Source organism: Bos taurus, chromosome 19 (genome assembly GCF_002263795.3).
Source record: "Bos taurus isolate L1 Dominette 01449 registration number 42190680 breed Hereford chromosome 19, ARS-UCD2.0, whole genome shotgun sequence".
In the NCBI taxonomy this organism is placed as follows: Eukaryota; Metazoa; Chordata; class Mammalia; order Artiodactyla; family Bovidae; genus Bos; species Bos taurus.
The window spans coordinates 14,798,555-14,826,020 of NC_037346.1; the positions used below are offsets into that span (position 1 = coordinate 14,798,555).

Sequence of the window (27,466 nt, forward strand, 5' to 3'; positions counted from 1 at the left end):
GTATCAACTGGCTTTGTGTGACAATCTATAACACTAGCAATTTCTAGGACAATTCACCATCAATAGTGAGCCAAGAGATTGTGACAAGAGACAGGAAATATGGGAGTCCAGTAGTTCCTGAACCTTCCAGACCATAGAATTACCTGGGGATCTTAAAATTGCTTATTTAACTTATATGCAGAGTACATCATGAGAAACGCTGGGCTGGAAGAAGCACAAGCTGCAATCAAGATTGCTGGGAGAAATATCGATAACATCAGATATGCAGATAATACCACCCTTATGGCAGAAAGTGAAGAGGAACTAAAAAGCTTCTTGATAAAAGTGAGAGAGGAGAGTGAAAAAGTTGGCTTAAAGCTCAACATTCAGAAAACAAAGATCATGGCATCTGGTCCCATCACTTCATGGGAAATAGATGGGGAAACAGTGGAAACAGTGTCAGACTTTATTTTTCTGGGCTCCAAAATCACTGCAGATGGTAATTGCAGCCATGAAATTTAAAGACGCTTACTCCCTGGAAGGAAAGTTATGACCAACCTAGATAGCATATTGAAAAGCAGAGATATTACTTTGCCAACAAAGGTCCGTCTAGTCAAGGCTATGGTTTTTCCAGCGGTCATGTATGGATGTGAGAGTTGGACTGTGAAGAAAGCTGAGCACTGAAGAATTGATGCTTTTGAACTGTGGTGTTGGAGAAGACTCTTGAGAGTCCCTTGGACTGCAAGGAGATCCAACCAGTCCATCCTAAAGGAGACCAGTCCTGGGTGTTCATTGGAAGGACTGATGCTGAAGCTGAAACTCCAATACTTTGGCCACCTCATTCGAAGAGTTGGAGGTCCATGACTCAATGGACATGAGTCTGAGTGAACTTTGGGAGTTGGTGATGGACAGGGAGGCCTGGCGTGCTGGGATTCATGGGGTCTCAAAGAGTTGGACACGACTGAGCAACTGAACTGACTGACTTTTATTCTCCATGAATCTGCTTTATTTTTTTTTTATTTCCCCCTCTTTCTTTTTAAAATAAAAAAAATTATTTTATTTGTAAATTGTTGGAATCTGCATTTTTTAAAAAAATGTGCAGAAAGATTCTGATGAGCAGCCAAGATTGGGAACTAATTTTGTTGTAGTGTAGAATCTGATAGCTGAAATTTTTTTTTTCTTTCCTTACTTCAAGGATGACTAGCTTGAATAAACATGTTGCCAGTCAGGTTCTTCTGTTTTTGTGATTTTAGTTGATTTCATTACTGACAGTTTGAAGGGTTGTTAGGCACTTTTTTTTGTTTTTTGTCTTTGGGAGCTGTGCCCAAGCTTGTGGGATTTTAGTTTCCAGACCAGGGATTAAACCTCAGCAGGGAAAGTGCCGAGTCCCAACCGCTAGACTGCCAGGGAATTCCCCCTGGGTTTCCGTTTTTTTTTCTCCGCCCCCTACTCCCCCTGCACTTTAAATTCCGCCCCCATGTTTCAAATTCACCAATTGGGAAACTGCCAAACCCTAAACCCTCATCATCCACCCCCAGGGAGGTCGGACACCAGGCCAGTGTGCTCATTTCTACTTCTGATCTCACTGTGCACTCCAGCCTGTTGTTTAACCTCCAGAGTCTGTAAGTAATCACTTTTAATTTTTTTTTCAAAGTTTCCTAATGATTATTGCTGAAGAACTACATTGGTTATTGAGATTGAGATGGTTATTTGTTATTGACTGAGATGGTCAGAGAACACTGGCTCATCACATCCTAAATTCAATTCCCTCTAGTGCCCAATACTTTTTCTGAATATTAGGAGTGATCGCTAAATTCATACTGTAACAATTTTTGCAATCTATAAAGATGGCTACCCAAAAGAAACCAAGAAAAGAATCTCAGGGGACTCTGATTTCCGTAAGCTATGGGGCAGGTTGTAGATCAATGTGGTAGATGAGAGAAACTTAATACAAAACTAACAGTATTAGTCAGTACAGGAAATCCAGCAACCATTTCAACTGGTTTCAACGGCAATTGTTGAGCTTATAGAGGCTACTAGAAAAATTAAGTAAGAAAGTCAATGAGGTGTACTGCCTAATTCTCTGTCTGGCTCTAGCACTGTTTTCGATTGCATTAAACATTTCTCAAATAATACAGGCATATTGTACAAAATAACATCTCCTCCCTCCCTCTCCCTCTTCCTTTCCGATTCCATTCCCTAGGGTGAAATCCTTAATAACAGTTTGATGTGTATCCAACAGATTTTTCTGTAGCATTGCTCTCCTAGATGTTTAAAGTTTCAACGCAGAAGTAACGCACTTTTCACTTACTTATTAAAAAGACAAAGTCCTATTGACTGACAGCCAACAGTCAGTTGGCTCTCTTTCTTGAGGTTGGGAAGGCAGCCATAAAGAGTCAAATGCCATCTAAATAGTTTTTTGAGAAATCGAAACCTAAAAGACAGGAGCACATTTAACTTGGTTTCAGGAAATTGAAACTTTAAAATGGCGGGAACATTAAAATAGTGGAAACATTAAAATAGTGGGAACTTTAAAACGATGGGAACATTCTAGTTTCCTTTTTTAAGAAAATAAAAGCTGGGCATTTCTCCTGGGCTTGCTTTTGTGAAGCTGAGGATCCCTGAACAGGTCAGAACTCGGGTATTTTTCTCTTCAGCACCCCAACCCTGAGACTATCTAGAGAGACTGGAGCTATGCCTGTTCAACAGAAAAGATGGGCTGGGAAAAAGACCAAAGAATGCTAAGATAAAAATCCACCCTGTGGAACCCAAAGCCAGTGCTCTGTGATAACATAGAGGGATGGGAGGGGAGGGCTGTGGGAAGAGGGTAAAAGAAGGAGGGGACATATGTATACCTATGGCTCATTCATGTTGGTGTATGGCAAAAACCATCACAATATTGTAAAGTAATTGTCCTACAATTAAAAAATGTATATGTGTGTTAGTTGCTCAGTTGTGTCCAACTCTTTGTGACCCCATGGACTGTAGCCCACCAGGCTCCTTTGTCCGTGGGATTCTCCAGGCAAGAATACTGGAGTGGGTTGCCATTTCCTTCTCAAAAAAAAAAAAAAAATATATATATATATATATATACACACACATATAAATAAATTCACCCTGTGGCTAGAGACCCTTTCAGATCTACTTTAGACAAGACAGACTGTGGTGGACATGTTATGCCCACATTTTTCTTAAGTGAAATAGACAGTGAAGAGAACTGGTCCTTTAATGGGACTTACCTTCTCGCTCAGGCCAGGGATATGGGATGCAGGATTCCAGCCAGACACCCTGAGGTCTGAGACAGTGGTGGAGAGGATTGTGGGGTGGACAGATAACCAACTATCTGGAAGCAAACTCTCAGATACATCAGGGAGGAACTAGAGCTTTGGCGGGAAGGGGTGACTGTCAGCATTTAATTAATGTCAGGTACCCAATTGGTTGATCTCTACGAAAAGGGTTTTGTTTTTCATAATATACACGCACTTTTGTTTTCAGGAAAAACTTAAATACATTAACCCAGAAGCTCAGACCTCATTGGATTTTCCAGGTTATTTTTTGCAAGTGTGTAAAAAGTTTGATTATTTTGTTTACCAACATTTATCAAAAGCACTGGAAATTAACTTGCCCAGCTTTAACAAATTGCTTTTTCTTTTTGGAGATGGGCAACAAACGAATGTATGATTATGAATAATTCAGCAAGTGGATGTTTGAAAAATATTTGCCAATCTGTAATAGGAAAAAAGTCACCTGCGACAGTAGGTATATATTTTACTAGACATAGGCAACACCTACAGACGTTCTGAGTATTTCCTAGAAATCAGTTGCCACACTCATCTTTACAATACAAATATGCTTTTATCACTGTAGTCGTAGGTGATTTCTTAGAATTTATTTATTTAATTTTCGTCTGTGCTGTCAGGGCTTTCTCTAGTTGCAGCGGGTGGGTGCTACTCTTCTTGCAGTGCACAGGCTTCTCTGTGGTGGTGGCTTCTGTTTGGTGCACAGCATGGACTCTAGGGCACGCAGGCTTCAGGAGTTGTGAAACTGATCGGTGAAACATTTTAGGGGGGGCGCTGAAGAGCTCCCATACCAACTCTTTTAAGTTCTCAGTGCAGAGAAGAGTTCAGGGAGAGCAAAGTGGTACATAAGAAGTGATCTATTAGAATAGGCGCTTTGGAGGCTTAGAAGAGGGTGAGCAAGAAATGCCGTACCCTGAGAACTTACTGGGCTACAGTTTTATAATCAAAGGAAAAGTGGGGAAGGAGAGAAGACCTTCTCTGTCTTTCTTGAGTAGACGTCATATTTTTACCATTAGTTCCTTCTCCAGGTTGAGCAGGGGAGTTTTCTTGTCCCTGCGTGGTCAAGCTAGGTCTACAAATTCCTGGTTTTTCATGGGTGCAGAGAGAATGTCCTAGGGATCATTAATGTCCTGAACTCACTGGGCAGGATGTGGGTCTCCTGCCACGATTGTTTTATTGTTTGGGGGCATGTCCCCTGCTTCTCTTGCATGAGTTCACTGTTAAGCAAGCCTGCTTGGTTTTATGGTTAAACTCACCTGCTCTCTTGAGTAATCATTAACTTATGAGTCTCCCATATTCTTTTACTTACAATCCCCTAGTGGAACTGACCGGAGAAGGCAATGGCAACCCACTCCAATACTCTTGCCTGGAAAGTCCCATGGGCGGAGGAGCCCGGTAGGCTGCAGTCCATGGGGTCGTTAAGAGTGGGACACGACTGAGCGACTTCACTTTCACTTTCCACTTTCACGCATTGGAGAAGGAAAAGGCAACCTACTCCAGTGTTCTTGCCTGGAGAATCCCAGGGACGGGGAGCCTGGTGGGCTGCCGTCTATGGGGTCGCACAGAGTCGGACACGACTGAAGCGACTTGGCAGCAGCAGTGGAACTGGCTATTTAATCACCTATTTTGTCCCTTCATTCTGTCCCTATCTGTTGCAGTGTGGGCTCCATAGTTGCACCTCCCGGGTTCTAGAACATAGTCTCAGTAGTTCTGGCACATGGGTTTAGTTGCTCTGCGGCATGGGCGAACTTTCTGCATCAGGGATTTAACCCGTGTCTTCTGCACTGGCTGGCAGATTCTTTACCACTGAGCCATGAGGGAAGCCCTAAAAATGATTTTTTTAGACCCAAATTAAATAAGGACAAATTACCAGAGACTATGCCTACAGTACTGACATGAAGGAAAGAAATAAGTCAAAGGAGGTAACTGAATCATGAACAGGATGTGGGCTTTATGGTTATCTGGTTTGAGTCTTGCCCTGTGAAATACAAGATATCATAATGCCTGGGGCAGTTCTGTCTGAGGTTGTGGGTCTCCTCTGTCTAGGGTCTGTTTTGTTTTGTGAGTTGCAATTTTCTCAGCCCCGGGTGCTCACAACCTTCCCCATTCCATTCTTCCCCTGGGGCCCACATGCAGAGGCTCTACTTCCCTTCTTAGACTATCATTTCCAAATCTACACACACACACACACACACACACACACACACACACACACAAGCGCGCGCGCATGCGCACTCGAAGAACACGTAGAGTGGTGAGGAGGGAGGGTGGAAGAGCTGAAACCAGTGCTAAAAAAGGGGGATGGTCTGCAGCGGGCTAGCTCTGTTCAGTCCTTTGTTCTGTGAGCGGGCCTGGCGGTGTCTTAGGTTAGGGCTTTTAGCGTGGTAGCTATCCCACAGTCTGGTGTGCTAGCCCGAGTTAGTTCCCTCAGAAAGGAATGCCTTGGGGCATTCAGGCCGGGTCCCTACTCTAAGCCATGCAGCCCGCGCCTCCCTGCCCAGCCCCCGCTTGCTAATGGCGGGTGCAGGCGTCTGCGCTGCTTCTCCGCTGGGGGAGTTACAGTTGGGCATGTAATCTGTGGGTTTTAGTTATTTATTTATTTTTCCTCCCACTTATGTTGCCCTCTGTGGTTCCAAGGCTCGCCACAGACTTCGGCAGTGAGAGTGTTTCCTGGTGTTTGGAAACTTCTCTCTTTTTAAGACTCCCTTCCTGAGACTCCGTCCCTACCTCTTTTGTCTCTCTCTCTCTTTTTTTTTTTTTTGTCTTTTATATTTTTTCCTACCTCCTTTCGAAGACACTGGGCTGCTTTTCTGGGTGCCTGATGTCCTCTGCCGGCATTCAGAAGTTGTTTTGTGGCATTTACTCAGCGTTTAAATGTTCTTTCGATGAATTTGTGCGGGAGAAAGTGGTCTCCCCATCCTATTCCTCTGCCATCTTAGGACCGCCCCCTGCAACTTGATTTTTTAAACTCTGTATTTTGTTTCTGATATCTATGTCACTGTGTTTTAGTTTATTCTCTTAAAGTGGTTCACAACATCCTTTTCAGTAAATATTACCATGTTTTATTTCCTTATTCTATTATTGATAGGCTACTTCCAAAACTGGGTGTTACAAATAGTGCTTAAAAAAAAGACTGTTCTTATCTCCTTACATGCATTGTTTACCCATTCATCAGTTGAAAAACATCTTGGTTGCTTCCAAATTTTTGTTATCATGAGCAAAGCTACTATGAACATTCATGTGCAGGTTTTTGAGGACAGGTACTCAACTCTTTGGAGAAGGCAATGGCACCCCACTCCAGCACTCTTGCCTGGAAAATCCCATGGATGGAGGAACCTGGTAGGCTGCCGTCTATGGGGTCGCACAGAGTCGGCCACGACTGACGAGACTTAGCAGCAGCAGCAGCACTCAACTCTTTTGGGTATTGGAAGCATGGAGTCTTAACCACCACTGAACTTCATAGAAATCCATGGCTCACAGCAAAATTGAGAGGAAAGCACAGAGATCTCCCATATATCCCTTGCCCCTACACTGGCATTACCTTCCTATCATCAACACCCACCCTCCACCTACCCACCCAGCAACACAGTGGTACATTTGTTACGATTGATGAACTTACACTGAAAGATCATGATCACTCAAAGTCCATAGCTTACTTTATGGTTCACGCTTGGTGTACATTCCACAGTTTGGACAAATGTATAATGACATGACATGCAACCACAACTACACTGTTATACAGAGTATTCCCACTGCCTCAAAAATCCTCTGTTCTCTACCTGTTTATCCTTCCCTTCCCACAACTCCTGACAACCACCGATCTTTTCACTGTCCCCACAGTTTTGCCTTTTCCAGAATGTCATATAGTTAAAATCATACAGTCCTTTCACATTGTCCTCTGTCACTTTGTAATATGCATTTAAATTTCCTTTTTGTCTTTCCTGACTTGATGGCTCATTTCTTTTTAGTGTAGATAATATACCACTGTCTGGGTGTACTGCAGTTTGTTGACTGCTTCTAAGCTTGGGAAGTTATGAATAAAGCTGCTAAAAACATGTTACTCCCTGTTTTAATCTAGGTTGAGACGCAATTTGTCATAAACTCACAGTGAGTGGCTAGTTTTGGTTTCTATCTTTTGGGTTAGGGAGGAAGAAAAATAGTTCAAATAATGGACTTGAGTTTCCATCAAATACCAGGTCCTTCAGTTTATTTCTAAATATCTCTCAACTCTGTTTATTTCTCTTCATATCCACAGTCACTGGTGGTACACACCACCATCTTTTCTCATTGGACTATTGAAATAGCATCCCCAAAGTTCTCTTCCACAACTACTCTAGTCTCTTCCAATTCATTCTCCACACTGAAGCTAGAAGGAACTTTGTAAAAAAAAAAAAAAGTATATATATAATACACACACACACACACACACACACACACACTACATCTGATGCTATGCCTTCCTGCTTAAAATCCTCCAGTGGCTTCCCATTACCTTCAGGATAAAGTCTGAATCCTTAAAGGGGCCTCCCTGCCAGCCAATGTACAGGTGACTCTTGATCACCTTTCCAGCCTCTTTTCCTCCCGCTTTGTCTCTCCATCTCAGTGTTTCAGACAGTCTGTCCTTTGAACCTGACGTATTCCTTCCTACTTCCTTCTGGAAAGTTTTTTCCACCCTTCTTCACCTATTAACTCTTTACCTCATTTACATTCTTCAGATCTTAATTCAAAATGTTCCTTTTTCTAGAAAGCCTTCTCTAAACCCATCCCCCTTCCCAATGCCATATAAGGACAGTTGCCATTCTAAGCATCCCCGGCATTCTGAGTTATCACTTATCTAGCAGTGAGCTTCCGTAAGCAACGAGCATCTTGAGGGCAGGGACCAGGTTTGTTTTGTTCACCACTGTCTACTCTGGATTTAGCACAGTGATTGGCAAATAATAGATGTCCACTAAACAGCTGTTAAGTAAATGCGGTATTGCTTATTATTAAGAATTGGGAGCAAGAGAAATGTTTAACGATAGAGAACAGTCCAGTTCATTAATACGTACTTGATGAAAAGTTCTATTGTCTTTAAAACATATAATTAGAAATATAATGACTTCAAAGGTTTACAGAAGTGTTAATGATAAAAGCAGAATGCAAAACTCTTAATCTGATGCTTACAATCTGTTTTAAAAAATCTGTAATATTATTAAGATCATAAGAGATAAAGGAAAAATAGGTGAAAGAATTATTGAGTGTCATAATGTTGTTCATGAAATATATGACAATACTGAATTTTGTAGCAGGCCATAGTTTTTCATGTGTCAAACACTTTATATCTAATAATGTAGAAATTATATGATTTTGAAGTTTACAAAAGCTCACCAGTAAACACAATGGAGCCAGGCACTTAAAAATTTTCCTTGTTATAACTGCCCTGATGCTTTTGTTCTGCTATTGATGTATCTGAGCCCTCAACTTTTAAATCAAACCAATTTTGCTTTTCTGCCTATTTAAGAAGAAATCTACCAGACATTTCCCTTTATTGATTTTCTTTCAGGTCTTAAAGGAAGAAGAAAGTATTAGGAGTTCTCAAGCTTTCTATGCCATATAAAATAATCCAGACTTACTAGATAATAAAAGGCAGTTGCTGATATGATATCAGTTGCTGATATTAGTAGGCTTCCCAGGTGTCTCAGTGGTGATGAACCTGCCTGCCAATGCAGGAGACGCGGGTTCAATTCCCTGAGTTTGGAAGATCCCCTGGAATAGGACATGGCAACCCACTCCAGTATTCTTGCCTGGAAAATTCCATGGACAGAGGAGCCTGGCTGCAGTCTATGGGGTCACAAAGAATTGGACACGACTGAGCACACACGCAAACACAATACTTGAGAGCAAATATCCATATGTAAACATTTGTCCAAATGTTTCCAATAGCATTTTGCATAAATAACCTGACAAGAACACCTTAAAGGTTATAAGATATAGAATAAGATATTTATAAATATAAAATATATCACAAGGAACATATCAGACAAATAAGTAAGATTGTGAATGACCTGGCCTGCCAATAATTTACTGCTCAGAATTCTGTTTCCTTGCCACACCTCTATCAACAACCCTTCTATTTGTTCAGAGCTCTTTTTAAATAATAAAGATGCTAGGAGCTTGGGATTAACATACACACACTACTATATGTAAAATAGATAATTGACAAGCACCTATTGTTTAGCACAGGGAACTCTACTCAATATTCTGTAATACCTTATATGGGAAAAGAATCTGAAAAAGAATGATATCTGTATATGTATAAGTGAGTGACTTTGCTGTACACCTGAAACTTACCCAACATTGTAAATAAACTATACTTCAATAAAGTTTAAAATAAATAAACAAGATGCTAGTGGTTTATCTAAAAAACAAAAATCAAACAAGCAAAAAGCAAAACAAATAAAAAAATAACTCTCAATCTTGTTAATTAATCAGATAATTGCTTTTTCATTTTCCAACTTTCTTCTGCCTGTCCATCTGTTATTCCTGTTCTTTTGTGACCTGGTTCTTTTTCCTAAATTCTTTAAATGTTGATGCAAATCATTTTATTTAAATTCTCTCTCTTACCGTAACAGACATTTAGGGCTACGGATTTTTCTCCACATACCATTTAAACCACATCATGGTAATTTGATGGATCCTAAACCATAAATCTCCAATAGTCATACTCTTTGTGTCTTTCACAGCAGTTAGTGTGCTCTTGGTGAGTGCCCATTAAATGTTTCCTGTGCTAAAAAAATTAATAAATGAAATATTTCAATGTCATGCTTCAGTATATAATCAAGCAAAAGAAAAAAAAATTACTGTCTAGGTTGTAACACAACCCTGAGTCTTAAGAGCTCTCTCCTCACTATGGTAGTGTTGAGTTTTGTTGATTTGCTCAATCACTCCCAAATACAAGTTTTTTGGCATCATAAAGTCTTAGAATCCATTATCTTTCTTTCCCCCCATTTCTCAGGTCCACCCTCTGCCCTGGCCATCTCTGTTTTGTTAGAATGCATAGTCCAAAAGTTCAACTACTTTGTTACTCCAAATTCATACGCCTTGCTGCTGCTGCTGCTAAGTCGCTTCAGTCGTGTCCGACTCTGTGCGACCCCATAGACGGCAGCCCACCAGGCTCCCCGATCTGTGGGGTTCTCCAGGCAAGAACACTGGAGTGGGTTGCCATTTCCTTCTCCAATGCGTGAAAGTGAAGTTGCTCAGTCGTGTCCGACCCTTTAGCATGGACTGCAGCCTACCAGGCTCCTCCATTCATGGGATTTTCCAGGCAAGAGTACTGGAGTGGGGTGCCATTGCTTTCAGATGCCCTACTCACCTTTAAAAAATTTTGGAGGTAAAAGTTTTCTTTTTTATGTCATGAATAATTTCAAATTTACAGGAAAAAAATAGAGAACACTATAATGAACACCAGTTTGCCCACCACCCAGCTAATGGATGAAATCAATTTTAAAACTTATTTAGACACTTTTCAAATATACACAGAGGTAGAGAGAAGGCGAGAATAGGAGAGTGAATCTCCATTTATCAATCACCCACCTTCAATAATCATTGATTTTTTTTTTTTTGCTAATAAGTGGTACTGCTAACCACTCAATTGCCCAAGCCAAAAATCCAGTTACTAAATTTTAATCCTTTCTCCTGATCTCTAGCTGGTCAATACAGAGCCATGTTAACTTTTATCAATATTTTCTAAATGTCTCTCAGAAATATTCACACTTCTTCATTCTCATGGCCCCTACCTACTGTGGCGCAGGCTACCATCATCTCTCTCTCTCACTCAGGTTACTGCAAAACCGTCCCTACTGGTTTACTCCTCTCTAATTAGTTCTCCACCTGTAAATAATGTGCCCTCTGCTCTTAAAAATTAATCATGCAATAAAATTTACTTTTGGGGTGTGCAGTTCTATGATTTCTAGCACATGGATTCATGTAATTACAACCACAATCAGGATACAGAACAGTTTTCTCACCCCAGCAAACCCCACTGTGTTATCCCTTGTAGTTACCACTTCCCTCCCCATAACCCTTGGCGACTATGGATCCATTCCTCAGTAATGTGTCTTTTACAATGTCTGTGTGCTCATGTCACTCCCTTCCTCAAAAGGCTTCTTGGGCTTTCTACTGTTGTAAGCCCTTTTCCGACTCTCAAGTCTCCTCTCACCACTTCTCATCTCCCATTCTCTGTCACTCTTTTTTTTTTTCAGCTCAGTGTAAACTTTAAAAAAGTTTTATTTTATTGAAGTATAGATGCTTCACAAAGTGATTCTGTTATACATACTTTACAATAAATTAATAAATGCATTTTTGTGTGCTATGCAATCTACTGCTTCACCAACATGAGATATGTGTTTTCATGGTTTCAGTCGCAGAATAAACATGGAGAAACATTATTCACGTTTGGCGGTAGATTCATCTTACCCAGACTTGGTCATCAATGTAGGAAAAGTAACTCTTGGTGAAAGTAACAGAAAAAAGCTGCAGAAAGTTCAGAGAGAGAAAGAGAAGGTGAAAGTGATCCAGGCTGCATGTGCTTTATTAAACTCAGGAGGAGGAGTGATTCAACTGGAAATGGCAAACAACGATGACAATCTCGTGGAGATGGGACTGGATTTAGAAGAAGCTTTGAGAACACTTATTCTGTTTTCAAATCTGCAAGCTTTCTTCGAGACAAAGCAACAAGGGAGTTGTTACTACATTTTTGTGAAGTCTTGGAGCAGCGACACTTTGCTTGAAAACGTTTTTGTTAAGCCCCGCATTTGTAGCCTGAGTTCTTCGTTATACTGTAGATCCGGCACTTCTGTGTATCTCATGGATTCAAGAAAGGCATTCCATTTCCTGAAAACCAAGAAAACAAATGCAAAAAGCTCAGGGAAAGAACCTGTTGGTGAAATTTCCAAGGTTATACATCCAGACCTCCATGACGTGGATCCTACTTACTGTGTTTTTCAAAAAGACCATTTTGAACGTGGTGAAGTCATGCCTTTTCCCGAGTCTCAATTAATAGAGTTTAAGCAGTTCGCTACAAAACACATTGAACAATATATGAAAGACACGATTCTAGAGTATATCCCTGCATTTGCAAACACTGAAGGAGGCTATCTTGTTATTGGTGTGGATGATAAAAGTAGGGAAGTTCTGGGCTGTGCTAAAGAAAATGTTGACCGTGACTCTTTGAAAAAGAAAATAGAAGAAACAATACAAAAATTATCTTGTGTCCATTTTTGCCAGTCTCGATGCCAGATAGATTTCACAGTCAAAATCTTGGATGTGTTAGCCGAGGGAGAGCTATATGGCTATGCATGTGTAATTGGAGTGAAGCGATTCTGTGGTGCAGTATTCTCGGGCGTTCCCAGTTCCTGGATGGTGAATGGTAAGGATGTTTGCAGCCTGACAACTAAGGAATGGCTAAGCATGATGATGGATACAGATCCAGGTAAGATGGAAAAAACTCCCTTCCTGTCTTTACTGCCTCTTCAGAAACTCCAATTAAACATATTTGCCATGGCTTTGACTTCTCACATCCATTAAACTGTTTTTTTTTTAATCTTCAAGTATCCTACTTTCCAAACAGAAGAAAATTTGGCTGGGTGATGACAAGCCTGAGTCCAGTGTCTTATAATGGGCAATTTCCCATATCAGATGAAAAGAAAATTTGGGGGGGATGATTGCCTTGCAGTGGTGTATTGGAACTGACTTTTGGCTGTTTATCAAGATTTATTAAATTTGCAGGATTGTTGTGAGCCAGTTGTTAAACAGTTATTATTAAAAATCAAGTTATACAAACAAAAATCAAGTTATACAGTTCCATAAATTATATTTAAAACAAATGTAGTAAATAAAAAACCCAATTACTTATAATACTACATTTTAAGATGATGTGTGCGAGGTTACTTACATCTATTGTATCTGCATAATGCTGCTACTGCTGCTGCTAAGTCGCTTCAGTCGTGTCCAACTCTGTGCTACCCCATAGATGGCAGCCCACCAGGCTCCCCCGTCCCTGGGATTCTCCAGGCAAGAACACTGGAGTGGGTTGCCATTTCCTTCTCCAATGCATGAAAGTGAAAAGTGAAAGTGAAGTCGCTCAGTCATGTCCGACTCTTAGCGACCCCATGGACTTCAGCCTACCAGGCTCCTCTGTCCATGGGATTTTCCAGGCAAGAATACTGGAGTGGGGGTGCCATTGCCTTCTCCGTCTGCATGATGGAACTACTCTAAAATGATATGTTATGATGCATGTCTCCCTGACTCTCCATTTAGTGACATCATATTGGTAGCTTAAAATTGTCCATGGTGGGAATATTTACACCACAGAAAAGCGTACTAAAAGAATGTGCTCTGTACCATAGAAGAAATAAAAACAAAATGCTATTGAGATACAGAGAGTGGTGACTTATATTGAATGGAAACACATTCAAACTTCCAGACAACATCTCTCTTATGATGGATTTGGCAACTTTCATATGTGATAAAGGCACTTGTCCATACAGGGTGAATGGGGTGTTATCTTGCTGTTATGTCTCAAGTCATGCCTAGAGAGCCATACAATACACCCACTCATATAAAGTCTTTTTCAGTGGTGAAGAGATGAACTAACATGTCAGAATAACATGAATTTCTTTTCTTTTTTGTTAAGATCTTACACAGCTGTGCAAAGACTTTGAATCTCAGCTGAGTCTGTCTAACAGCCCTCCTCAGAGCAGACCAGTGTACTCCAAGAAAGGTCTGGAACATAAGAAGGATCTCCAACAACTCTTATTTCCAGGTAGCAACAATGGTTTGCCTACTTGACACCAGCCAGTTTCTGTGTTAGTAGAAGGGAGATAAACTGTTATGTTTGTTATTTAAAGTCCTGAAAGTACACTCTGCAAAGCCTATGTGTACAAGGTAATAGTGCTACAAACATACTGATGATAAGTAGTTTAGAAATGAACCCTCACTGACCTCAGTCACTGAGGCAGTATCACGTATAGAATCCAGGAACATTATTGCCCTTAAAGACCTTTTGGTCTTGTTCTTAAATAGGACTGATCACCAGTATTTCTGGTTATTTTTAAAAGTACAGATACCTGGCTCCACACTCCAGACTTCATAAATTAAAATATCTGAAGATAGAACCTTGTAATGTTCATTTTTGCAAGCTACTCACAGTATTCTGACCCTCATTCATATTGGGAACTTTTGATCTAGTTGAATTAGAGGCACACATTGAACTAAGAGCAAAAAAACTGCCCTCCTCTACCGAATTTACCAGAGGAGTACCAGCTATGAATATGAAGATATAAGATTTACATCAAGATGGAACACAAAACAAATACAATGAAGATCAACTACAACATTCATAAGCATGTTTGGGTTTGCTGCTGCTGCTGCTAAGTCACTTCAGTCGTGTCCGACTCTGTGCGACCCCATAGATGGCTTCCCCTTCCCTGGGATTCTCCAGGCAAGAACACTGGAGTGGGTTGCCATTTCCTTCTCCAATGCATTAAAGTGAAAAGTCAAAGTGAAGTCGCTCAGTCGTGTCCGACTCTTAGTGACTCCATGGACTGCAGCCCACCAGGCTCCCCCGTCCCTGGGATTCTCCAGGCAAGAACACTGGAGTGGGTTGCCGTTTTGTTTGGGTTTAGAACAGCACAAAATTGTGTTTCAGGACCAAGGATAGCATCTGTTCTCATTCCTCGCTCCCAACATGTTAGGCTTTACCTGTAAGTCCATTGCTGTGCTCTTTCTATACTTCTGGAGAGGAAAAACCACTGGATCAGCTATATGCAGTAAGTTAATGGCTTATCTGGCTTTAGAATCTGATACATAAATGTCCTTTTGTTGTTGTTTAGTCGCTAAGTTGTGTCCAACTTTTTTGCCACCCCATGGACAGTAGCCTGCCAGGCTCCTCTGTCCATGGGATTCTCCAGGCAAGAATACTAGAGTGGGTTGTCATTTCCTCTTCCAGGGAATCTTCCTGACCCAGGGATTGAACCCGAGTCTCTTGCATTGGCTGGCAGATTCTTTACCACTGAGCCACGAGGGAAGCGTCCTATGTATGTGGAAATGTCTATTGAGGACCATTAAGTTAATAGATAATGATGTTCCAATTAAGATTTCTTTTTCACCTTACCTAGTTGAGCTCTTTGCATTCATTTGCATATCAACTTATATTTTACTAATTGTCCACAATAAACAGTACTAAATCTAAGAATAAACATAAGCATTGATAATTATTTTTTAAATTCAATAAATTCTATTTTAGTAGAGCTTATTAACATTGAATATACTATATCTAAAAACAAAACACTGGGCTTTATGCTCATAGAGTGATAACCTATTATTGTGGTATAAAAAATAAATTTTCCAGGAATCACACCAAATATTTGAAGAACAGACACTATTCAAATTATTCCAGAGTCAAAAAAAAAAAGGAAAATTCCCAGTTTATTTTAAATGGGAGTAACAGTAATTGCAAAACTTGACAGCGATAGCATACAAAAGGAAAACTCAGACTAATCTTCCTTATGAATGAAAATGCAAAGACAGAACTCCAGAAATGAAAGGATGGATCAACCTTAAGAGAGTAATTATTATAATCCACCATTTCTTCATGCAGAAAATTTTATGATTGTCCTCTTATATACTGAAAAAGCATTTGAAAAGCATGAATATACATTTTAATTTTTAGAAGATAATAAAATAGCAACCCATAGATAATTCTTTAATATTATATTTATATCTATGTATTGATATCTATATCCATCAATGTCCCCCAAAGACCATTATGTTAATAGGGAGATATGAGAAGCATTCTATTAAATTTGGGAACAAAAGCATTATGTGCACTATTACAACTTTTGTGCAGTATTAATTAGCCAATGCCATTAAATAAGAGAAAGAAATTAAAGGGATAAAAACTGAAGAACATAGGATCATATTCAAGAGAATCCAATGGAAAACTATTATAAACAATAGAAGAATTCAGATTGAATACCAATAGTTATATTAATAACATTATATGAAGCACATGTCAAAATTAATATGCAAAAATTCAGTTTCCTAATATAACAAACAATCTACCCAATTTTCAATAGCAACAAAAAGTTCAAATATCTAAGATAAGCTGATCTGAGAAAAAATTTTAAATAATATTGAAGGACACAGAAGAAAAATAAAATGGAAAAACATGTTATATTTTTGAAGGGAAGAAAGCTGTCAATTTTCTCTAAGTTATTTTATAAACTTAGTGAGATATTAATTAAAATAAAAAAAACAAGAGATTAACTTAACTTCACTGGAACTTAAGTGAAAAAATAAGTAAGAAGAGCCAGGAAATAAAAATCTGAAAAAGAAGAGAATAAAGAAGGGCACTCCAGATATGAAATCACTATAAAGCCTCAAATAGAAACAGAGTAATATTGGCATATAATTAGATCAAGGGTACAGAATAGAAGATCTGAAAAGAGATGCAAACACATATCAGAATTTAGTTCGTGATGGAACTGGTCTCTCAACTAAGGGAGAAGAATGGGGATGTTTCAATAAAGAGACATTAGGATAACTGGGTGGTAATTTATTTTTAAAAAGATAGATTCATGATTTATACTATATACCAACATAAGCTCTAAATCAATCAAGAATTTAAAAAAAAAATCAAAGCCATAAGTTTTCTAGAAGAATACATTCATAAATGTCTTTATGCTTTTGGCATGAGGATTAGAACAATTAAGATTCAAAATCCAGAAGCCATGAAAGTATACTGATATATATGATTACATTAAAAAAAAAAAAAAAGCAGTGTGCATGGTTAAAACAACTGAGTACAAAGTCAAAGGGCCATTGACCAGCTAGGAAAAATATTTGCAACTGATATTACAGAGGCCCAATGCCTCTCATATAAAAAAAGCTTCCAAAAGTTGATAAGGATAAAGAACAACTTAACAGAAAAATCAACGTAGTTCAGAGCAAATAAAATTCAAATGGCTTTCAAACATTTGAAAAGATGCCTAACAGTAATCAAAATAAGACATGTAAATTTAAACAAGCTATCATTTGTATCTACTGGATTGCTAAAAAAAAAAAATCTGATATTATCATTTGTATGCTATACTGCTATTTCACGGCATTTGTATGCTATGCTATGCAAGTCTTCCCATTCATTACTGGCAGGGATACCTATTGGTACAACCATGGAGGACAATTTGGCAATATCTACCAGAAGGACAGATGCATTTGCCCTTTTATCCAGTAATCCCACTGCTGGGACTTTTAAAATTATTATTATTTTGGCCATACCACATGGCTTGTGGGATCTTAGTTCCCTGACTCAGGATCAAATCCAGCTCCTCGCCAGTGAAAGTGCTGAGTCTTAATCACTGGACTGCCAGGGAGTTCCTGGGAGTTTATACTTTATATATACCTGTATGCACACTAAATGTCCAGGTCTGTGTACAAGGTTACTCATTGTAATGGGCTTCCCAGGTGGCTCAGTGGTAAAGAATCTGCCTACCAATGCAGAAGACATGGTTTGATCCCTGTGCAGGCAAGATCCCCTGTAGGAGGAAATGGCAACACACTCCAGAATTCTTGCCTGGGAAATCCCATAGACAGAGGAGCCTGGTGGACTACAGTCCATAAGGTCTCAAAGAGTCAGACACGACTGAGGATTGAGCGAATGAGAGTGCACTCATTGTAATATTCTTGTAATAGCAAAAGGTTGAGACAGGGGCTTCCTTGGTGGTCCAGTGGTTGAGAGCCTGCCTTGTAGCATTGGGGTTGCAAGTTCCATCTCTGGTCAGGGAACTGGGATTTCATATGCCACGGAGCAACTGGAGAATCCATGGTTTGCGATGAAAGGTCCCACATTCTGCATCTAGGACCCTACACAGCTAGGTAAATAAATATTTATTTTTAAAAAGTTGGAGCAAACACACAAGAACCCATCAACAGGGACTTATGTCACATCCATAAGATGGCATGTTAGACAAATGTGGAAAAAAAACAAGGAAGTTCTTGGCACTTGTATAGAAAGATCTCCCACACATATTGCTGGCCAAAAAGATGTGAGGGCTGATCGCTTGTATTTACACGAAGAAGTTTTGGAAGAATAGGTGAGAAACTGGCAAAAAAATAAAAAGGTCTGTGTTAGGGGAGTAGGATGGAGTTGAAGAGGGAGGAAAAGAGGAAACAGGAGTAGAAGTGTTTTGGTATTTGGACTATGTGGATGTATTACCTAGTTAGAACTATTTTTTAAAGCAAATTTTCATTTTCAGGGTCTGCTATTATTAGATTCTGAACTCTCAACGTGGTAAATAATCAGTTCAGTTTCGGTTTTGCAGTGGGAGTCCAGATACTACGGATAGGGAAATCCACTATTGATTGACAGTAGTTTAGCTTCAGATGAAACACTATAAACGTTTCTTGAAAGAAATGTAATGACTCTCTGGAATTTTGTCTGTGCCTGGCATTATGGATACTAGAGAAAGTCAGGGGTTAGAGTACTGGGTCAGATCCGGCCAGCCCCGAAGGACCTCCATCCTGGGGTCCTGAACTGTGAGGTGCCCTCACCTGATTTCTTGTAGTTGGAAGAGCCATCAGTCCAGATACTTCAGGGATGTGTGTGTAACGGTTTCCCTAGACCATCTACTGCATAGCACAGGGAACTCTGCTTAATATTGTGTAACAGCCTAAATGGGAGAAGGTTTTGAAAAAGAATAGACACTAGACATGTGTATATTTGTGTAAAAGAATCACTTTGCTATATACCTGAAACTAACACATTGTTAATCAACTATACTCTAAAATAAAATACTCTTAAAAATATTTACTTATTGGACTTCCCCAGTGGTACAGTGATTAAGAATCCATCTGCTGACACAGAGGACTTAGGTTCGATCCCTTGTCTGGGAAGATTCCACATGCCACGGAGCAACTGAGCCCATGCTCCACGATTGCTGAAGCCCGTATGCCTAGAGTTTGTGTTCTGCAACTAGAGACGCCATCAAAATAAGAAGCCAGCGTACCACAGCTAGAGAGTAGCCTCTTCAACTAGAGAAAAACCTGTGTGCAGCAATGAAGACCCAATGCAATCAAAAATAAATTAATACATTTATTTTTAAATTTTATTTATTTAAGCCGAACTGGGTTGCAGCATGTGGACTTTTAGTTGTGGTATGCTTGCAGGATCTAGTTCCCCAACCAGGGATTGAACCCAGGCCTCCTGCATTGGGAGTGCCCAGTCTTACCCACCAGGAGTCTAGGGACTCCCTAATATAAATTTAAAAAAAAAATTCACACACACACACAAACACAAAAGATTTCCCTAGATCCATGGTGAGATTAGTGCTTAGTATGGATATGAAGTTCTGTGAGAACCCTGAGGAGAGAACAAACATGGGGGTTCTGGAAGGATTGGAAGGACTAAGATGTCAAAAGTAGAGGTTTTTTTTGGAATCCCCTTGCTTTTTCTAAGATCCAGCCAGGTCTTAGTTGTGGCACACAGAATCTTCCACCTTTGTTGCACCATGTTGGATCTAGCACCCCAACCAAGGAATCCACCTTCAATATGGGAGACCTGGGTTCGATCCCTGGGTTGGGAAGATTCCTTGGAGAAGGGAACAGCTACCCACTCCAGTATTCTGGCCTGGAGAATTCTATGGACAATACAGTCCAGGGGGTCGCAAAGAGTTGGACACGACTGAGCGACTTTCACTTTCAAAAGTAGAGGAGGGCATTCGAGTCTCAGGGCACACCTACACAAAGGCACAGAGGCCCCAAGTCACATGGAGAGTGGTAATTACTCTGGTGCACATGGAGTGGTTGACATTTTATTGACACCTAGTCTGGCCCCTGTCATTAAGTGCCATGTAGAATATCAAAGAAATGAAAGGGACACATTGCCTCCACATAATTTCCTTGGGAAGCATATCCCATTATGTAATTAAAGAAAAATAAGAGCTATTTGATGAGGAGGAGGTGCTATGAACATCAAATGCTTTAGTGACATGCTCCACTTAGCAGCAGGGGTAGTCTGTGTGGCTTGCAGGGCTGTGCAGTAGAAACAGCGAGAGGGTCTGGTGTCCGAGACACCACTGGGTCCAGCCCTCGGCTCTGCCACTTCCCAGTGATGTGACCATGGGCCAGGCACTTGACCTGTTTGAGTTCCCATTTACTCATATGAAAAAGAGAACAGTCATTATATCTGCCTTGCAAAATTGTGAGAACCACAGATGCATGTCAACTCCCGGGTATAATCAACAAATGATGTGTTTTCTTATTTTATACTTCCTTTTGGTTTGGTTTCTAAAGCTGCATGTTAAAACATATCCTTATATCGTCTGTCCATCCAAAGATGCATGTTTCCCCCTATCTTTTAAATATTTATTTATTTATTTTTGGCTGTGATGGGTCTTGTTGCTGCTCAGGCTTTTCTCTAGTTGTGGCAAGTGAGGGCTACTCTCTAGCGGCAGTGCGTGGGCTTCTCATCATGGTGGCTTCTTTTGTCATAGAGCACGGGCTCTAGGTCCTCAGGCTTCAGTAATCGTGGCACGTGGGTTCAGTAGCTGTGGCTCCCGGCCTCAAGAGCACAGGCTCAGTAGTCATGGTGCATGGGCTTAGCTGCTCCGCAGCATATGGGATCTTCTTGGATCAGGGATCGAACCTGGGTCTTATGCATTGGCAGGAGGGTTCTTTACCACTAGGAGTCATCAGGGAAGCCCTCCTCCCACCTTTTAACATCTCCAAAATCCAGATGTGTCTCATCATAGATTCCATCTCCTACTCACCACCACCTGGGTTACAGGCAAAATCAAGTAAAGTAAACATCTGGTACAAGTGAGAAAGCACCACGGCAAGGAACAATAAACAAACACCAATGAAATATGGGTAATTTCACTGGAAATCAACACTACAGATCCAGATTCTAGAATGTGATCTGATACCGCCACCACAGAATGACAATGGTCTCCTCATTCCTCCCCGCACCTCTTTGGAACAAATGATCATCGACATAAGTTTAAAACCCTACCGGGCAAAGTTTATTCTCATGTCACAACATTGCTCCTTGCTCCCTCATGTCAAAGGAAGACTCTTTGTTATGGATGCAGTCTTACATAGATCTGTGGGTGAGTGATGCTTCAGCAGAGTTACCTCAGAGTCTGATCTCAGGGTCTCCCAGTGCAGGGCTGCATGGAGTTTCCTGCTAGTAAAGTTCTCATGGCTCCATCTTCTCCACTGACATTTAATGACCACCTTCTTCTTGGAAGGGCTCTTCCTACTTCCATCAGTGGGGACTGTTCAGGGGCATTTTGAGATTCAGGTGCTTTAAGAGTAGCAAGGGAAAGAATAACTTCTCAACCAGCTACAAAGAGCACACACTTTATGCTATTTCAGTTATTCCTCACCATAAGAGATGTGCTATTTTTATAAACATGGATTTCTGTTCGTTTTACAGATGAGGGAACAGTCTTAGGTTAAGAAATTTACCAGGGTCATAAACATAATAAGCACATAGGCTTAGATGAAGTGTGTCAGACTGTCAAGGCTTCTTTTTCTTCACTGTAATATAATAATGTTGGCAAAAGAATGTATATAAAATATGTAATTTATAATAATTAATAAGATTACAATTTAAGTATAAGTATTTAGCAATTTTGATTAATTACAATTAATCATAAAAATGTGACCTTTGCCCTTAAACATATAATCTTTTCCATATCTAGTGACACCAGGATGTCTGAAATATACCCCTGAATCTCTCCAGAAGGAACTGTTCTCGCAGAATGAAGGTTTGGAGGAATTAATAAATAGGCAAATAGACCCATCCTCCCAGGGAATTTTAATCCTTTCTACAAGCTGGGCTGTGGACCTGAACTTGGAAGAGAAGCAAGGAGTCATCTGTGATGCTCTGCTGATAGCGCAGAACAGGCCGCCCATTCTCTACACCATCCTCAGGGGGCAAGACGCAGAGGGGCAGTCCTATTGCACTCACACCGCCTTCACTCTGAAGCAGAAGCTGGTGAATACGGGAGGCTACACGGAAAATCTGTGTATCACGACCAAGGTCCTCCACCTGAATCCCGAGGGCGGTGCACAGTCCTCGGCGGGCTCAGGCTCTGTGATTGATTATCCCAGTTCCTATCACCTTGCGGACACTCAGCAAATGGAAGTTTTGCTGCAGTCCCTTGTGATCGTCTTGCTTGGCTTCCGGTCTCTCTTGAGTGACAAGCTCGGCTGTGAGGTTTTAAATCTGCTCACAGCCAAGCAATATAAGATCTTCTCGAAAAACCTCCGCAAGAGCAAAGAGTTGTTTATCCATGGCTTACCTGGCTCAGGGAAGACGATCATGGCCATAAAGATCATGGAGAAGATCAGGAACACTTTTCACTGTGAGACACAGGAAATTCTCTACATTTGTGAGAACAAGCCTTTGAAGAATTTTATCAGGTAAGCAGTTGGATTTTTTTTTTTTTTTTTTTGGCCGTACCACATGGCTTAAGGGGATCGAACCCAGGCCCATCGCAGCAAAAGGGCCGAGTTCTAATCATTGGATGGCCAGGGAAGTCCCAAGCAGGTGGATCGTAGAGTCAGCAAATGAGGTTCTATCTAAATTCACTCCACATCCCTGACAACCTGAATCACCTTGTTTCTTGACAGTAAGATGGTAAAATGATCTGTGGCAACAATACTGTATTTGTAGGAGTATGATCATTTTCTTCCTTTACTGACTCAAGAGAAAACTGGGATGTGACTTTTTTATTTTCACAGGGGCAAAAATATCTGCCAGGCAGTGACCCGGAAGAGCTTCATGAAATATAACTTTGAATACATTCAACATATCATCATCGATGAAGCTCAGAATTTCCGCACTGAAGATGGGGAGTGGTATAGAAAGGCGAAAACCATCACTCAGAGAGACGTGGATTGCCCACGAATTCTCTGGATCTTTCTGGACTACTTTCAGACCAGCCACATGGAGTGCATCGGCCTCCCTGCTCTCTCAGCCCAGTATCCAAGGGAAGAGCTCACCAGAGTGGTACGCAATGCAGGTCAAATAGCTGGATATCTACGACGTGTATTGCAGAAGGTCAGGAAAAATCCTCCGTGTAACATCCCCCATGAGCCCCTGAAGATGTGCCTTAAAGCTGAATGGGCTCAGGATGTTCAGGGAACCTTACATATTAAGAAGAACTTAACTCTGAATGCAATAGTGACGCACGTGGCAGACACCTGCAAGCTTCTCTTTGAAAGGGGTTATTCTCCCAAGGATGTTGCTGTGCTTGTCAGCACTGCAAAAGATGTGGAGAAATACCAGCAGAAGCTCTTGCAAGCAATGAGGAAGAAAAGGATAGTGTATCTCACCGATGCGAGTGACCTGGGGGGTGATCACATGGTGTTGGACAGTGTCCGAAGATTCTCAGGTCTGGAAAGGAGCATTGTGTTTGGGATCCATCCAAGCACCATGGAGCCAGCTATCTTATACAACATTCTTGTCTGTCTGGCATCCAGAGCGAATCAACAGCTACATATTCTGTGGCAGCGTGACATTTAAGAATTCCAAACCAAAATGGGATGAGGCGATTTGCTCTCTCAGTATCCATGGATGGCAATCTGATTGGTGTTGGAAGAAACGTGTCTTTTCCATTCATGGGTCAGCTAGAGATTTGGGCAGAGCTGACATACAGAATCTGGAACTTCCCTCTCTGGCTCTCTCCTTTCAGGGATTCCTCCCCAAACTCCTGGTAGCTATTGTCCCAAATTCTGCCCCTGATTCTTCCAACCAGAAGGATAGTGGTTTTCTGAAGGAGCTTTAATCACCCTGCACAGCACAGACTGTGACCTGCCCTATGGCTAAAAGCCATAAAAACAATACATTTGTCCTGTGGCCATTGTTTCTTCTAAGTCTGGACCCTTATAGTGTATTTTTAAAAAAATTTGTCCAGGATCTATAGTTAATCTGCAGAAGGGTGGTCTGGTTGGGACTACTTGGCCAAATTAGAAGCAGAATTCTTATTTCCAGAATTCTTGACATTTCTGTATGTCGCATTGATCCAGAATTTGGGAGATTCCCAAGATAGTTCAGGCAGCAACTTAGTGGGTCTTAATAATTTTTGGCAGAACAGAGAGCACTGTACAATTATTTAATCTTTTACAATTGTAAGTTCCATTTTTTTTGTCCTCAGAATATCCCAGATCAAGCTTTAATCATGATAGTAAGCATTGATTGTCACTTTACAAAGAAATAATAAGCCAATATAAAACAAAACTAAAGCCATTTTCTCTTTAAGTGAGAGCATTAGAAACCAAAATCTGCTTCTAAAGGTGCACACAGGTTATTAAGTAAACAGAACTAGGAAAAATACAGTCTTTACAGATCAACTTCTCAACTCCGCTCTACTTAATGTTCTATAACATATCAACTTAAAATTTAAATCAAGTATATTCTTGAACTGTAATTTCCCCCTTTAGTTTTATATTTTGGTGGGCCAGTCTTATGGACTGAACATTTGTGTCCCTCCAAAATTCATAGGTTGAAGCCCTAACGTTTAGTGTGGATCTATAAGGAAGTCATTAAAGTTAAATGAGGTCATAGGAGGGGGTCTTGATCTCCTAAGATTGGAGACCTTAGAGAAGAGACACCCAAGAGCTCTTTCTGTCTCTTTCTCTGTCCACACACAAACACGAGGTCAAGTGAACAGAGAGAGAGAGATGGTGGCCACTTCCAAGTCAAGAGAAAAGGCTCCAAGATGAAACAACTCCTACTGACACCATGATCTTAGATTCTCAGCATCTAGAACTTTGTGAAATAAATTTCTGTTCTTTAAGCCACCCAGTCTGTGGCATTTTGTTATTACATCCTGAGCAGACTAACATAGCCACAAAATTATTCTTCTAACTAAAACACTGATAATAGTGTTAGTTGCTCAGTCATGTCCGACTCTTTGCAACCCCATGGACTATATAGCTCACCAGGCTCTTCTAACCATGGAATTCTCCAGGCAAGAATACTGGAGTGGGTACCTATTCCCTTCTCCAGGGGATCTTTCTGACCCAGGGATCGAACCCAGGCCTCCCACATCGCAGGCAGATTCTTCACCATCTAAGCCACCAGGGAAGTCCTGCTACTTAATAACGCTAATGCATTTCTTATTTTTCTGTCTATACAAAACATTTGAAAAATGTTTCTGGTTTAAAAAATAACCACAAAATATTTGTACAACTAATGGAAATTTAAAACATTACATGACTAATATTCCACTTATTACTAGTCCTATTCTACTCCCCTTCTCCCACATTATAAGTTGTAAATTTTTCTTTCTCCTGTCTGTGTTTGCACATGGAATTCCACCCTCTTGACTTGAAACTGTAGGCTCTTCTAACTTCAGCAAAATAAGGAAAAAGTGTTCTTTCTTTCTGAGTGCATTAAATCAGCTACAACACTGCATCAAATAGTTATCTTTGTAAATGCTGTTTCTAATAAAATTGGTTTTGTAAGGTCCCTGGACTTGAGTTGCAATGTCTGTGAAAGTAATTCTTTAAAAATCTAATTCTGGAGCAAAGCCTGCCAACACGTCCTGCCCACGGTCCACTGCACACAGTGGGGTATCTCTCCAGAAACTTGCTTCTGACCTGTAAACTCCCCCATCCATTAAACCACCGGTGTCTCTGTTGCTGACTCCAGGCTGTTTCTTCAGTCTTGAAGCTGGGCAAGCACAGGCCTTGTAGGCCTGAGGGTGCAGTCCAGTAACTGGTGGAGCCAACCAAGAAACCAAAGAAACTCCCACTAGTGCCAAGATGTTGGAAAACACAGGATGGGGAATGGAAAGGTGCAGGGACTGTCCATGAGACTGTGGGGCCTGGAAGTTGCAGTGGTAAGCCTGGGGTGTCTGTCCTCGCTGAAGGAGGGCCACCAAGAGATCTGGAGAGCAATGGCCTCTAATGGCTCTGCTATTGTATCAGAGTGAGCCTTCTCTAATTGGCAAAGCTATCTTTCAAGAAGGATTTGGTATTTCTCTTGTGCCTCTGAGAAGTAAATCATCTATCTGGGCTCTCTGGAACTTTAATCTTACATGACCTCTAATGGGAAATAGATGGGGAAACAGTAGAAACAGTGGCAGACTTTATTTTTGTGGGCTCCAAAATCACTGCAGATGGTGATTGCAGCCATGAAATTAAAAGACGCTTACTCCTTGGAAGGAAAGTTATGACCAACCTAGATAGCATATTCAAAAGCAGAGACATTACTTTGCCAACAAATGTCTGTCTAGTCAAGGCTATGGTTTTTCCTGTGGTCATGTATGGATGTGAGAGTTGGACTGTGAAGAAAGCTGAGCACTGAAGAATTGATGCTTTTGAACTGTGGCGTTGGAGAAGACTCTTGAGAGACCCCTGGACTGCAAGGAGATCCAACCAGTCCATCCTAAAGGAGATCAGTCCTGGGTGTTCATTGGAAGGACTGATGCTGAAGCTGAAACTCCAGTACTTTGGCCACCTCATGCGAAGAGTTGACTCATTTGAAAAGACCCTGATGCTGGGAGGGATTAGGGGTGGGAGGAGAAGGGGATGACAGAGGATGAGATGGCTGGATGGCATCACCAACTCAATGGACATGAGTTTGGGTAAACTCTGGGAGTTGGTGATGGACAGGGAGGCCTGGCGTGCTGTGATTCATGGGGTCTCAAAGAGTCGGACACGACTGAGAGACTTAACTGAACTGAACTGAAGGATAAAGAAGGAAAAAAGAGCTTTTAGGTAAACTCTGTAGAAATAATTATGTTTGGGGAATGTCTATCTGAAATAGTCTCCCTAGATTTTGGTGACTTTGAAAATGAAGTTGAAAGAAGAGAATTCATGAGTCATTTCAAACAGGATAAAATATTGAAATATTAATTGCTGGGCAAGTCTTTATCTACCTTTGTTTGCTTAGGAGAGGAAGACTAAACATTACGTTTTCCAATCAGGAAATGCATGATTACTTGCTTCTTTTTTTTTTTTTTTTTGCCAGAGATTAAGATTCTCAAGGGTTAAGATTATAATCAGTCATAATTCTTGTAACCAAGTTTCTTTATCCATCACATTGTGATCAAGTGTTTGTGCCTTTTTAAAAGACTTTTGACATTTGTTATTGCTGTACTCTGATGTTTTAGCAAAAGTGCTTCATCTTCAAGAAG

The 27,466-nt window shown here is 40.7% G+C and overlaps 1 protein-coding gene across 1 annotated transcript; it reads left to right on the forward strand.

The window, feature by feature from the left end:
* Positions 1-1,488: 1,488 nt before the first annotated feature.
* Positions 1,489-27,185, forward strand: SLFN11 (schlafen family member 11). Its single transcript, XM_002695653.6, has 5 exons — positions 1,489-1,601; positions 11,678-12,747; positions 13,951-14,079; positions 22,019-22,742; positions 23,064-27,185. Exons 2-5 carry the CDS (start codon positions 11,691-11,693, stop codon positions 23,845-23,847), a joined length of 2,694 nt encoding a protein of 897 aa, XP_002695699.1. The 5' UTR covers positions 1,489-1,601; positions 11,678-11,690; the 3' UTR covers positions 23,848-27,185.
* Positions 27,186-27,466: the final 281 nt, after the last annotated feature.

Bases quoted from the DNA above. Each gene is read 5' to 3' on its own strand.
- SLFN11 (XM_002695653.6), top strand. From the start codon at position 11,691: ATGGAGAAACATTATTCACGTTTGGCGGTAGATTCATCTTACCCAGAC. The intron at 12,748-13,950 runs GTAAGATGGAAA...TTTTTTGTTAAG, and splicing joins GATGATGGATACAGATCCAG to ATCTTACACAGCTGTGCAAA. The intron at 14,080-22,018 runs GTAGCAACAATG...TTCCATATCTAG, and splicing joins CCAACAACTCTTATTTCCAG to TGACACCAGGATGTCTGAAA.